Source organism: Rhinoraja longicauda, chromosome 3 (genome assembly GCF_053455715.1).
Source record: "Rhinoraja longicauda isolate Sanriku21f chromosome 3, sRhiLon1.1, whole genome shotgun sequence".
Taxonomy (NCBI): domain Eukaryota; kingdom Metazoa; phylum Chordata; class Chondrichthyes; order Rajiformes; family Arhynchobatidae; genus Rhinoraja; species Rhinoraja longicauda.
In genome coordinates, this window is record NC_135955.1 from 11,119,379 (window position 1) to 11,134,664 (window position 15,286).

At 46.3% G+C, this 15,286-nt stretch overlaps 1 protein-coding gene across 5 annotated transcripts in view; it reads left to right on the forward strand.

Annotated features, from left to right (window-relative positions):
* Window positions 1-15,286, forward strand: part of LOC144612030 (ephrin type-A receptor 5-like) — a 317,322-nt gene that overhangs the window by 253,110 nt on the left and 48,926 nt on the right. For 2 of the 5 annotated variants that reach the window (XM_078431503.1, XM_078431511.1), the window contains exon 9: window positions 2,245-2,312. In XM_078431503.1, coding sequence (XP_078287629.1) covers window positions 2,245-2,312 — 68 coding nt within the window. Of the gene's footprint in view, window positions 1-2,244; window positions 2,313-2,517; window positions 2,766-5,832; window positions 6,096-7,350; window positions 9,402-15,286 lie in introns of those variants that run through there. The other 3 variants (XM_078431540.1, XM_078431521.1, XM_078431530.1) reach the window with 3 other exon arrangements.

Genomic DNA, 15,286 nt, shown 5'->3' on the forward strand with positions numbered 1-15,286 from the left:
CAAGTGGATGGATTTGCCCTGACAGATTCCAAGCTTTTCCCTTGACCCGACCCAGCATCACTGAAGATATCCCAAAGCTTCCACTGAGCTGATTTTCGTTTTGCAAGAACAGAATGTTGACTTTAATTGATGCCCTGCAGAATAAATCTGACTGATTTACCAGGCAAACAGACCTCCTGTGCGTCACCATGTAAACGTCAGAGAGAGAAAAAAAAATCTTTTACGTACTTTGGTTTTTTTTTGCACGATTCTTTTTGTTTTAAAATTCGTTTTTTGATGGGGAACCAGAGGGAGAGGAGGAACTAACTGAGTGTCCTTATCCCTCAGAGTAACCAGCAAGAATACCTGACCTTCGGGTGAGGAGTGACTAATGGCTCCACGATCCCCTCTCCCTCTCTCCACGTCCAATAATTAATAATAGATTTGAAAGGAACTGATATTAATGATCCTCAATGAACTAATTTAGCCTTTTTAATCTGTTTCTGCCTTCAGATGTAACGCAGAATACGCAGAGTAATGTGTAATTATGACTCATTGCAATAAATGAAGTGTTATGATTCAGACGTGCCATTTATCTTGTTGGAGTCGGGATGAGAGATTCAGGTGGTAATTCATCATACACCTGGTCGAATAAAAGTTTGTTTCCAAAGGGTTTACTCATCACATTATTCCTACTTTATCCATCTGCCATTGTCATTTAAACCTGCAGAGATAACACATGTGCGTCTCCAAGGTCGCACCTTAATATGATAGGAAATAATCTGTCAAAGTGACCAGGTTTATCTGAGCGCTTTATAAGCCCTGCGACTGTGCAGCATTTTTTTCCCCCCCATTTATCTTTCATCTTGTGCATCGATTGCTTTTATAAGAAAAGCTGTTCAAAGAATATTGAACGTACGCCATAGGAGAATTACAGCAGAGGAACAGGTCCTATGGCTCACGATGCCCGTCCCGAACATGATGCCAAGCGAAACTAATCGCACCTGGCTGCACATGACACTTATCGCTCCATCAGTCCATCGAAAGGCATCTTAAACACCAATTACAGGTTTGCCGCCATGGCAGCTAGGTGGCGCAGTGGTAAAGTCGCTGCCTTACAGCGCCAGAGACCCGAGTTTGATCCTGACTACGGGTGCTGTCTGAATGGAGTTTGCACGTTCTCCCCGTGACCTGCGTGGGTTTTCTCTGGGAGCTCCGGTTTCTCCCAACATTCCGAAGATGTACAGGTTTGAAGGTTAATTGTCTTCTGTAAAAATTGTCCCCAGATGTAGGATAGAATTGACACGTGGGTGATCGCTGGTCTGTGCGGGCTCAGTGGGCCGAAGGGCCTGTTTCCATGCTGTATCTCTAAACTAAACTACACCACTGCTAGCTACGCGTTCCAGACACCCACCTTCCTCTGTGCGGAGAAAAAAAAGCCTGTCCTTGCATTATTTTTTTATGTCCTGTGGTGATTATCATTTCATGTATGGATAAAATTCAGTGGGTCATAAAAAACCATCCTCATTCTTTGAAACCTCATAAAAAGAACCCCTGAAAAGATTGAAACAAAACAGGAGAAAACTTCAGCTTTTGACCTTCAAATGAAATGTTCGCTCCTGCTCTGAAAATGAAGACTAAACAGAGATGGATGGCATTCCATCTCTGCTGCGGTTTCATGTTGCACGTCATTTGCAAAGACCTTGTTGTGTGCGCACAGTGACATTAGTTTTGCTGGTGGGGATATTTTTTCAAACGCAGCTATAATCTCTTGCACAGATGTGGCTTTTTACATGGAAGGACCTCTCGAGGCTCCGTTCTGCCACACATGTCTTTGCCACTGCGATCCAGAACCTTAAGCCGAGCAGGACATAGAACATAGAAAATAGGTGCAGGAGTAGGCCATTCGGCCCTTCGAACCTGCACGGCCATTCAATATGATCATGGCTGATCATCCAACTCAGTATCCCGTACCTGCCTTCTCTCCATACCCCCTGATCCCTTTAGCCACAAGGGCCACATCTAACTCCCTCTTAAATATAGCCAATGAACTGGCCTCAACTACCTTCTGTGGCAGAGAATTCCACAGATTCACCACTCTCTGTGTGAAAAAAAACGTTCTCATCTCGCTCCTAAAAGACTTCCCCCTTATCCTTAAATTGGATCTCGATGACAAATGCTACCACACCCAGTGTCTATCTGACTCTGACCTGACGCTTGAATTGAAGTGCCTATGATTAATGGATGGTGTTTGCTTTAAACCAGGCGATGTGGGTACAGTAAAGCCAAGCAAGACCCCGAAGAGGAGAAGATGCACTTCCACAATGGTCACAGTGAGTCAAATATCAGCTAGTACAATATGGATTTCAGAGATGGTGGGGAGGGGGTGGGGGGGGGGGGGGTGGGGGAGGTAAGAGATACATCTGGAGAAGTTCGTTTGAAGTTCATCGCTATCCGTCCGGCTTCAAATGAAATAAAGCAGCAATGTTCTTTTCTTTTCGAGTATCCGCTGATTTTTAAAAGGTTTCTCTTTTACAGCTTGCAGATGGAATGTCATAGAATAATTCTTGTGTTGCCGAATAATCCTGTCCTGGTATTGTGCAGGAACCTTTATAAGGAGTAAATCAGGAGATATAATGCTGATAAAGGCTATTGTGTTCACTGCGCTAATGTTACTGAAGCCTGGTTCTCCAACTCTAAGGACCTGACCATAATTCCACTGCTGAGACCTTACAGTCAAATGTCAACCTGAGATTCTGATCCACAAAGTCTGATAGTCCAAACTTGTTCCAGCATAAATCTGGCCACTGCTGTAGCAAGACTGCGGGTGAATATGAACCCAAATAAGACAATTGTAGTATTGCATCAAAGTTTGTTCTCTTAAACTTTAGGCTATGGTCAGTGGTGGTTGTGTTGATCAGGTTAGCCTTTCTGATTGACCACCAGAAGATCCTTGTGGAGGGAGGAACTGCAGATGCTGGTTTAAACTGAAGATAAACACAAAATGCTGGAGTAACTCAGCGGGACAGGCAGCATCTCTGGAGAGTAGGAATGGGTGACGTCATTCCTACTCTCCAGGAAGGAACTGTAGATGCAGCCTGTGCAGCATTTCGTGTCTTCCAGAAGATGCTTCCCTGATCTCCAGAAATGGCACTGAATTGAGAGATGGGCTTCAAATAAATTGTCTATTTGGCTTTTAAATCGACAAATGTAATCACTTTCTGGAACAGGGAGAGGTGAGATGTGTTGGGACACCAGGGTTCTCCGCCACCAAACACTTCTCTCTTGAACTTTTGAGGATCTTAAATCCAGTGAAAGTTCATCATTTCTGGGAGTCCCCCTTTTAACCTCAACGGTTTTGGATATGTCTTCACCAGATCTCTCAGGTCCCAAATGATCAGATGCTCGCACTTTCCCATCACTGACGTTTTTAGTGATGGTAGAAAGATGCCAGAGGTTCCTTTGTGTCTTTGATAGCCTGCTGGTATTTAGATAAATAAAACACCAAAATGAAGGCAGAAAATGTCGGAAACACACAGCAGCTCAGGCCTTTATTAAAATCTGACAATGTGAACTTTAACCACATGATTTTTTCTATTACAAATCTCAAATTGTGGAGTACAGAGGCAAATAAATAAATGATGGTCTTTGTCCCAAACATTTTGGGGGGCACTGTAGTTCTTAGGGCTAACGGAATCAAAGGATATTGGGAGAAAGCAGGAACTGGGTACTGACTTTGGATGATCAGCCATGATCATATTAAATGGCGGTGCTGGCTCGAATGGCCGAATGGCCCACTCCTGCACCTATTTTCTACGTTTCTATACGGAAACAGGCCCTTTGGCCCACCGAGTCCATGTCGACCAGCGATCCCCGCACAGTAAACTATCCTACACACTAAGGACAATTTACAATTTTACCAAGCCAATTAACCTACAAACCTGCACGCCTTTGGAGTGTGGGAGGAAACAGGAGCATCCGGGGAAAACCCAAGCAGTCACAGGGAGAACGTACAAACTCCGCACAGACAGCACCCATAGTCAGGATCATACCTGGGTCTCTGGCGCTGTAAGGCAGCAACTCTACCGCTGCACCACCGTACCACTCAAAGCATGCAGGTTTGTAAAAAGCCCCGAGAACGTAGAGAGTGGATGAGAAAGTACGATGACATAGAATTAGTGTTGGTGGGTAAATGATGATCAGCGTGTTCTTGGTGGACTGCAGGCTCTGTTTCCACACGGTATCTTTGAACCAATTCAATCAATCAGCCAGTGTTATGTGTTGCCAATGGCATGGCTGTAGGACATATCCAGCAGGCCAGACTGTACTATTTGTGCAGCGGTAGAGTTACTGCCATACAGCGCCAGAGACCCTGGTTCGAACCTGACTATGGGTGCTGTCCGTACGGAGTTTGTACGTTCTCCCCGTGACCCGCGTGGGTTTTCTCCGAGATCTTCGGTTTTCTCCCACACTCCAAATACGTACAGGTTTGTAGGTTAATTGGCTTGGTGTAAATGTAAATGTAAAATTGGCCCAAGTGTGTGTGTTGGATAGTGTTAATGTGCGGGGATCGCTGGGCGGCGCGGACTCGTTGGGTCAAAGGGCCTGTTTCCACGCTTTATCTCTGAACTCATCTAAACTGAAATCACAGTCGAATCCCCAGCATAAATGGCTAGCTCTGATACACAGAACAGTGGAAAATAGAGATACCTGAAGTTGCAGAATTCAATATGCAATATTCAATACGTTGGAGGTATTTATTTCACAAAATGCTGGAGTAACTCAGCAGGTCAGGCAGCATCTCAGGTGAGAAGGAATGGGTGACATTTCGGGTCGAGACCCTTCTTCAGACTGATGTCAGGGGGGCGGGACAACTCAGTGGGACAGGCAGCATCTCTGAAGTACATGGATAGGTGACATTGTGGATGAGGTCCCCCTCTTCAGACTGATCCCATCTGACATCTTCAGGCCGAAGAAGGATCCCGACCCCAAACATTTCATTACAAGGTGATTAGCCAGAACATCGATGCTCAGATCACAAGATAGGCGATATATTTTCTTTTGTGTAAAACAGCTATGAGTAGAAGACAAAGTCCTGGAGGGGCTTTGCGGGTCAGGAATCATCTCTGGAGGAACGGATCGGCGATGTTTCGGGTCAGGACCCTTGGTTAGACTGAAGAAGTCAGATGAAATCAGTCTGAGGAAGTCGAAACGTCACCCATCCATGTCCTGAAGATGTCAGATGGAATCAGTCTGAAGAGGTGTCCTCATCCAAAACGTCACCCGTCCTTGTCCTCCAGAGAAGCTGCCTGACCCGCTGAGTTACTCCAGCACTCGGTGTTCTGTGCAAGATTCCAGCATCTGTGGCTCCTCCATGCCGTCTCCGGCAGACAGCCACGATCCCAGGTGTGGTAGAAGAAGTGTGGTTCCTCGAATATGTGCCCGGCTTCGCTGTGACAGTGCGGAAGGCCACGGGGAGGTCAGGGTGGGAGAGGGATGTATGTGGCAGGCAACTGTGGAAGCTCAGGGTCACCCCTTGCGCATTGGTTGCAGGTGGGCCTCACAGTGATTGCCCATCTGGGTGTTTGGATTACTGTGACTCAGCGAGACCTCATAAATAATAAGTCTTGTGTATGAAGGAACTGCAGATGCTGGTCTAAACCAACGATAGGCACAAAATGCTGGGGTAATTAGTCTTGCCTGCAGTGTGAATGACTCATGCACTCGTGTCCAACACCATGCTCCATGGTGGAGGCACCAAAGTAATCTTGCTTTTCACTGTAAATTTCTCACTGTGAAACTTCTCTTTATTCACTTCGATTCTCACTGTTTTTGCTTTAATGGTGTTTATAGACAGAAAGTGCGATACTGAGGGAGACCATGATCTCGTGTTCCTGATCTATTCCAAGATCCAGTTTTTTCTCCTTTCTTCAACCAACAACCTCAGTGATACTTACACGTTGATGTGATCCTGCTTTGTTCACTCTGTGCGTTTCGCAGGCTCATAAGTCTTCTCTCTCTCTCTCTCTCTCTCTCTCTCCCCCTCCCTCCCTCCCCCTCCCCCTCCCTCTCCCTCTCCCTCTCCCTCTCCCTCTCCCTCTCCCTCTCCCTCTCCCTCTCCCTCTCCCTCTCCCTCTCCCTCTCCCTCTCCCTCTCCCTCTCCCTCTCCCTCTCCCTCTCCCTCTCCCTCTCCCTCTCCCTCTCCCTCTCCCTCTCCCTCTCCCTCTCCCTCTCCCTCTCCCTCTCCCTCTCCCTCTCCCTCTCCCTCTCTCCCTCTCTCTCCCCCTCTCTCCCCCTCTCTCCCCCTCTCTCCCTCTCTCTCTCCCCCTCTCCCTCTCTCCCCCTCTCCCCCTCTCTCCCTCTCCCCCTCCCCCTCTACCCCTCTCTCCCCTCTCTCTCTCTCTCTCTCTCTCTCTCCCCTCTCTCTCTCTCTGTCACCTGCTTTACCATTGTGGCCACTTCATTTCAGAAACCCCAACCTCTGATCGAGTTTATTTCTAACTGCGGTCTAATGTCATTGCCAAACTTCTCTCGGCAAACTGTTGTAAAATAAATCAGATTACTCTGTAATTGTAATATGTCCAAACTCTTTGTACAAACGAAGGAAGCAGTCGACTATGATTCCATTGTAAACTACGAAGCCATTGTGGAACGGTTTCAGTCACAGGGCAGAATGTGGCGTTGAGATTACAATCAGATCTCGTTGGTGCCGGAACGGGCTAGAGGGGCCGAGTGGCCTGACCCCTTATAACTTGCATGTTCATATGTTTGTATGTAACTCTCACTGCAGAAAATTGAGCACAGTAACCATGAGTCAAGAGTGTTTTCTTGTCATATGTCCCAGATAAAGCAATGAAATCCGTACTTGCAGGACAGTAATTCACTGCTGGTAATGAGAGACTGGTGTTCTGGGACAGGCAATGACTTTTAACTGAGATGCTGAAACATAGTCTGTCTGCTCTCTCAGATAGACGGGAAATATTCTCCAGGTTCTCCTGGACTCTGATCAATGTTTATTCCTCAGCCTATGTTTCAGACTGCTGGGCATTCATCTCATTGCATTTTGTGAGACTTTGCTGTGTACAAATCAGACGTGTGCATCCCCATTTCATTGCAAAGTGCTTGGCTGAAACATGGACACGAAGACCACCGGATAAGCGTAAGCTCCGCTTTTCTTTGTGCAAAATCACCTCTTTGTAGAACACAAAGGGCTGGAGGAACTTCACGGGGGTCAGGCAGCATCTGAGGAGGGAATAGGCAGACGATGCTTTGGGCCATAAGAAACTGTCAGTGCGGGACTCATGCGCAAAACATAGGGTGCTGGAAAAACAGAAGGATCCTGACCCAAAATGTCGTCCATTCCCTCCACAGATGCTGACTGACCAGCTGAGTTCCTCCAGCACTTCGTGCCTTGTTCAAGGATTCCAGCATTTGTGGTTTCACCCATTAAGAGAGTTTTCCTTTCAATTTTTGCCTTGAATATACAATATTAATTGATTCATTCCAATTAAAACAAAAAAAAAATTAAGTGTTCTCTGGTGGTAAATGTATTTTGAATAAGTGATGAGAAAATTCAAAGCATGCTCATGTTTTGCTTCCAACAAGGTCCAACCTAAATTTAAACTGAGAGAGGAAGTGCTTGTTTTATCTGCCACCTTTTAAAGTGCTTTATGGCCATTGTGGATCTTGTAGGAAACATGACACCATCTCCGCACAGGAAGCCCCACAAACACAGATCTGACAATGATTGAATAGTCTGCTTTATGTTATATATTTATTAAGGAGTGCATGTGAGGTGGGGCTCCTCTAATAACCCTTTGCTCTCCATCTGGATTCTTCACTAGTCAGGATCTTGAGTTCTTCGTCAGTCAGGGTATTGATTAAAGAAATGTGTAGGAAGGAACTGTGCATGCTGGGTAAAACTGAACATAGACACAAATGACAGTCCATTGAGTATAGATGTTGGGGCGCCATGTTACAGTTGTACAAGACATTGGTGAGGACACATGTGGAGCATTGTGTTCAGACCTGGTCACCCTGGAATAGGAAGGATGTCATTAAGTTGGAAAGAGTGCACAGAAGACTTATGAGGATGTTGCCAGGACTTGGCAGGCCTGGACTATAGGGAGAGATTGGGCAGGCTAGAGCTTTATTAGAGCACAGGAGGTGATCTTATAATAATAATAATGCATTACATTTATATAGCGCTTTTCTAAACACTCAAAGACGCTTTACAGGGTTTACTAAAACATAGAAAATAAAATAAATAGATAAATAAGTAAACGAACAGAAAAGAAAAAATAAGGTGAGGTGACCGTCAGTGGTTGAAGGCAGTGCTGAACAGGTGAGACTTCAGTGATGTTTTGAATGTGGTGAGTGAGGAGGAGTCTCTGATGGTCTGAGGTAGTGAGGTCCAGAGTGTGGGAGCAGCGATGGAGAAAGCCCTGTCCCCCCAGGATCTGAGTTTGGTCCAGATGGGGGGGGACAGGAGGTTAGCAGCAGCAGAGCGGAGGGTATGGGTGGGAGTGTGTCTGTGGACGAGGTCAGTCAGGTAGGATGGGGCCAAGTTATGGAGGGCTTTGTAGGTCATGAGGAGGATTTTGTACTGGATTTTGTACTGGATCTTATAGAGGTGTATGACCATGAGAAGAATTGATAGGCTGAATGCACCTAGTCCTTTACCCAAGGTAGGCGAATCAAGAATCAGAGGACATAGGTTGAGAGGTGAGAGGGGAATGATTTAATAGGAACCTGCGGGGCAACTATTTCACTCAGTGGGCATATGGAATGGGCTGCCAGAGGAGATAGTTGCGGCAGGAACAATAACATTTAGGAGGCACCTGGACAGGAACATGGACAGGAACGTGGATAGGAAAGGTTCAGTGGGATATGGGTCAAATGCAGGCAAGAGGGAATAGCTTAGAAGGGGCATCTTGGACAAGTTGGGCTGAAGGGCCTGTTTCTGTGCTGTATATCTATAAGTGCAAACAAGGCCTTATGAAATGATTTCATCTGAAGGATGGAACCTTGTAATTGGGCAGCTCTACTGGCAGTGGAATTTGTCTGGATTTCTGCCTTCAATGCACAGCATTGAACAGATACAACTAACATTTTGAAAACCCACATATGGTGCCTTCTGTGCAATGTTCCTCATTTCAAAACTCCTCATACTTCACACATAATGACGAGGCACTACTTTAAGTTGCTCGCCATTCAGCTTCTTTACTGCCTGATCTGTGCTTGTTTGGATACCCTTCCTGCGTGTGTTCTCCTTTCTACATTTTTCAAGACTTGGCTTTCACTCTTTAGCCTGACTTTTTAATTATTAAATAGTCATTCTGAGATCTGGATCGCCCTATTTACAATAAAGTGTATGATCTCTTTGTTCAATGTAAATTAACGACTTTTCAATAAATGTTACTCGAACATTTGATAAAAGTTATCTTTGCATTTGATATTTCTCTTCCTGGGTTCTTTATACATTTAAATTTGTGTTTTATGTGCCTCACCAGCGCAACCCTCCACCTGAAACCACCCCTCACCACAACACATAGACACACACACACACACACACACACACACACACACACACACACACACACACACACACACACACACACACACACACACACACACACACACACACACACACACACAAATGAAAGCCTCAGAACACATGACATTGATAAACTAACCAAATCAAGCACTCACTCATATACACAACAAACATGATGTCATGCTCATGCCCGCACACACACACACACACACACACACACACACACACACTTACACACACTCACACACACACACTCACACACACTCACACACACACACACACACTCACACACACTCACACACACTCACACACACACACTCACACTCACATTTACACTCACAAACACTCACTCACTCACTCACACACACACACACTCACACACACTCACACACACACAAACACACACACTCACACACACTCACACACTCACACACACTCACACACACACACAAACACACACACTCACACACTCACACACACACACACTCACACACAAACACACACACACACACTCACATTTACACGCACACTCACAAACACTCACTCACTCACACACACACACACACACACACACACTCACACACTCACTCAGATATATACACACCATACACATACACACAAACACTCAAACTCACTCATACACACACACATACACACACGCATATATACTTACACACACAAAATGTGTTTTGCCAAGTATTCATTCTTTGTGAAGTGTTGCAATTTAAATCGTATGAATCTCTTGGGTATTTATTCACAAAATGCTGGAGTAACTCAGCGGGTCAGGCAGCATCTCAGGAGAGAAGGAATGGGCGACGTTTCGGGTCGAGACCCTTCTTCAGACTTGAATCTTCTCCAGAATCTCTTGAATCTCTTCGCTCTTCCTTGATAAACCCTGGTCCACTGGCAGGACTGAGATTGTGCCTCAGTAGAGGCTGGCTGGAATACAACAACTCAGCACTGACTACAGACTCCATGAAGTGTCATGGCATCAGATCAAGGAGGAACAGGGTAACTCAGTAGTGGTTATCAACTAGTGCTCTCCTCTGGATGATGAGCTAGTAATCCAACTATGATAAATGCGCAACTGAACCTACCTAACGACAAGAGAGTGGCCCTGACCTCCCATCCACCTCATTGTAGACCCTCGGACTATCTTTAATCGGACTTTACGGGACTTTATCTTGCACTAAACGTTATTTCATTTATCCTGTGCCTGCACACCGTGGACAGCTCGATTGTAATCATGTATATTCTTTCCACTGACTGGAAAGCAGGCAACATAACAGCTTTTCACTGTGCCTTGGTACATGTGACAATAAACTAAAATAAACTAACCTAAACTTAGGGCGGCAGTGGTAGAGTTGCTGCCTTACAGCGCCAGAGACCCTGGTTCGATCCTGACTACGGGTGCTGCCTGTGCAGAGTTTCTTCCCACACGCCAAAGACGTAGGCTACTTGGCTTCGATAAATCTTAAATTGTCCTCAGTGCATAGAATATGCCAGTGTTTGGGAATCGCTGGTTGGCGTGGACTCGGTGGACCAAAGAGCCTGCTTCCGCTCTGTATTTTAAAACTAAACTAAACTAAACTAAACTAAACTAAAGTAAACTAAAGATGTGTTCAAAATCAGAGGGCATGGGTTTAAGGTGAGAGGAAGAAGGTTTAGATGGGATCTGAGGGGTAAACCTTTGACAGTTGTAATCTGGAGTAGAAGGTGTTGGAGGTGGGAACAGTAACAACATAAAAGAGGTGTCTGGACAGGTACTTGAATGATTAGGGCCTGGAGGGATATGGAATCAATCTAGGCAAGTGGGATTAGTATACAGGCAATTCAAAGACAAGGGGATGGGCTTTATAATTCTGAGAAGTACAGACATTCCCCGCCTTACAAAATAGCCAATTTAAGTAAACTGAGGTAAACAATTCTGTACTCAGTCCCTAGTGGAATCAAGGCAGTTTGCAATTTCCACAACACTACGACCACTCGAATTTACGTTTGAAAGAAGCCGCCAATGGTGACGATGCTTACCCAGAAGGCCGTGCTCCCCAGCCCCGGATCCAAGTGCTGGAGTAACTCAGCGGGCCAGGCAGCATCTCTGGAGAACATGGACAGGCGACGTTTCGAGTCGGGACCCTTCTTTAGACTCAGTGAGTTATTTCGGGACAGGGAATGGGGACGGTGATTCCAACTTACGTAAAATGGGACTTACATAAAGGGTTGACGGAACGTAAACCTTTGGGCTGAAGGGCCTGTTGCTTTGCTCTACAACTCAATGAGAGTGGGATGGGAGGGGATGTTATAGAAACATATAAAATTATTAAGGGATTGGACACGCTAGATGCAGGAAACATGTTGCTGATTTTGGGGGAGTGCAGAACCAGGGGCCACAGTTTAAGAATAAGGGGTAGGCCATTTAGAAGTGAGATGAGCAAAACCTTTTTCACCCAGAGAGTTGTGAATCTGTGGAATTCTCTGCCTCAGAAGGCAGTGGGGGCCGATTCACTGGATGCATTAAAAAGAGAGTTAGATAGAGCCCTTAGGGTTAGCGGAATCAAGGGATATAGGGAGAAGGCAGGAACGGGGTACTGGCTCGGAGGGCCGAATGGCCTACTCCTGCACCTATTTTCTATGTGTCTATGTATCTGTGACTCCACGTCGCTAAGACAACACCCAGTCCTCACTGTGGGCGGTGATCTTCAGTGGGCCCTGAAGCACTGCTAATATGATGGCTGGCCAAGTTCTGCCAAGTTGTCCTTTTAGATTTAGATTTAGAGATACAGCATGGAAACAGGCCCTTCGGCCCACCGGGTCCGCGCCGCCCAGCGATCCCCGCACATTAACACTATCCTACACACACTAGGAACAATTTTTACATTTGCCCAGCCAATTAACCTACATACCTGTACGTCTTTGGAGTGTGGGAGGAAACCGAAGATCTCGGAGAAAACCCACGCGGGTCACGGGGAGAACGTACAAACTCCTGGGGAGTTGGTACATTCTCCCCATCCACCATTCCTTTGGGATAGATTCATGACAGATCAAATCCAGACTCTGCCAGACTCACACAGTGTTCGTGGAGTGCCTACAATTAGTAAAGATTGCAGGGCACTAATGATTATCATAAAGTAGAGGGAGTAGCATTGACTCTGTTTGTAATGTAAATGAGTCTTGTAAGTACTGCCACCTGCCTTTGTCCGACCAAGAAGGTGCACTCCCAGAGTGCATCTTGCTTTAGTCCCCACCGGTTCAATCTTTGCCCTCTCCACCATCCTTGCACTATCACCTTGAATTGCAAACTACCAAATTATTACGTTGTTATTAAGGGTGTCGGGTGGGGTAGCGGTAGAACTGCTGCCTTACAGCGCCAGAGACCCCAGCTTGATCGTGACCATGGGTGCTGTCTGTATGGAGCTTGTACGTTCCCCCGTGACCTGCGTGGGTTTTCTCCGAGTGCTCCGGTTTCCTCCATCACCCCAATGACATACAGGTTTGTAGATTAATTGGCTTCAGTAAATTGTAAATTGTCCCCAGCGTGTGTAGGACAGTGCTAGTGTGCGGGGTGATCGCTGGTCGGCACGGACGCAGCGGGCCGAAGGGCCAGTTTCAATAATAGACAATAGACAATAGGTGCAGGAGGAGGCCATTCGGCCCTTCGAGCCAGCACCGTCATTCAATGTGATCATGGCTGATCATTCTCAATCAGTACCCCGTTCCTGCCTTCTCCCCATACCCCCTGACTCCGCTATCCTTAAGATACTGTATCTCTAAAGTAAAGTCCAACAACAACAACACAGGGAGACAGAAGCATTTTACAAGCATACAAATATCCTTACAGGTGGAAACTAACCCGCACATGGATGTGATTAGAGTTATCGAGAACAGTCAGCGGAAATGTCAGCCTGACAAAGTTAATTGATTTTGTTTTGAGCAAATTACATTCGGTACACAGTTGGAAATTGCATGGATGGATTTTCACGAAGCATTTGAGGCGAACTCGTGAGGGTGTTTGTGCCTATTAAGTCACACTGCCTGTTTAACTCAATTTCACCCTCTTTTCGTGCACTAAATGTGTACCATCAACATCCACTCAGATTCCTTGCAGAAACACAGGGGAAAAAGCATCCACTCACACCAACGCACTAGAAAGACACAAAATGCTGGAGTAACTCAGCGGGACAGGCAGCATCTCTGGAGAGAAGGAAGGGTCTCGACCCAAAACGTCACCCATTCCCTCTCTCCAGGGATGCTGCCCGTTCCCGCTGAGTTACTCCTGCATTTTGTGTCTATCTACATTTTAAACCAGCATCTGCAGTTCCTTCCTACACACCGACGCAATGGTGTTTTACACCCACGACCACGCACTGAAATGAGACCCTTGTAGTTCTCGTGGGACGCTGCACGCACAGCTCATGACCACTTGGTCATTGTGGGGCTGAGTGTTGGGAGAGTGAACTAACCCCCAGGGTAATGCTGAACAATGGGATGTTGAGTCATTGCTGAAGAAGAGGCTGAAGACACTGCTGAGCGGCACTGTGGTGCAGCGGTAGAGTTGCTGCCTCACAGCGCCAGAGACCCCTGGTTCGATCCTGACTATGGGTGCTGTGTGCAAGGAGTTTGTACGTTCCCCCCGTGGCCTGCTCGAGTTTTCTCTGAGGTCTTCAGTTTCCTCACACACTCCAAAGACGTACAGGTTTGTAGGTTAATTGGCTTGGTATAAAGAAAATGGAAAATTGCGCGTGCACAACGTCACTGAATCTTAGAAGCAGACTTCACTACTCAGTGCGTGTAGGATAGTGTCAAGGTGCGGGGATCACTGGTCAGTGAGGGGATGGTGGGCTGAAGGGCCTGTTTCCGCCATGTATCTTTCAACTGGAGTATTGTGTACCGTTTTGGTCTCCTAATCTGAGGAAGGACATTCTGGCCTTGGAGGGAGTACAGAGAAGGTTCACCAGATTGATCCCTGGGATGGCAGGACTTTCATATGAAGAAAGACTGGATAGACTAGGCTTATACTCGCTGGAATTTAGAAGACTGAGGGGGGATCTTATTGAAACATATAAAATTCTTAAGGGGTTGGAGAGGCTAGATGCGGGAAGATTGTTCCCGATGTTGGGGAAGTCCAGAACCAGGGGTCACAGCTTAAGGATAAGGGGGAAGTCTTTTAGGACCGAGATGAGAAAACATTTCTTCACACAGAGAGTGGTGAATCTGTGGAATTCTCTGCCACAGAAGGTAGTTGAGGCCAGTTCATTGGCTATATTTAAGAGGGAGTTAGATGTGGCCCTTGTGGCTAAAGGGATCAGGGGGTATGGAGAGAAGGCAGGTACAGGTTACTGAGCTGGATGATCAGCCATGATCATATTGAATGGCGGTGCAGGCTCGAAGGGCCGAATGGCCTACTCCTGCACCTATTTTCTATGTTTCTATGTTTCTAACTAAACGAAACTGAACTAAACTCTCTGGGGGGACATCTGAAGAATGGGCTGGCGTGGGGGTGAGTGAAAGTGCTGGGAAAGTGGGACACACAGATCTCCCGCGCATCCCGACTTGCATCTGAGTATTGTTGGCCAGATGCAACACTCAAGTTACTGCATCATGTTGCAGTTCCGTGATGCAATTCTCATGCTGGACTAGCAACTCCAGATGCTGGAATTTTCATGGATTAGCTTAGTTTAGTTTAGTTTCGTTTTTCATTTCGTTTAGTCTAATTTAGAGATGCAGCGTGGAAACAGGCCCTTCAGCCCACTG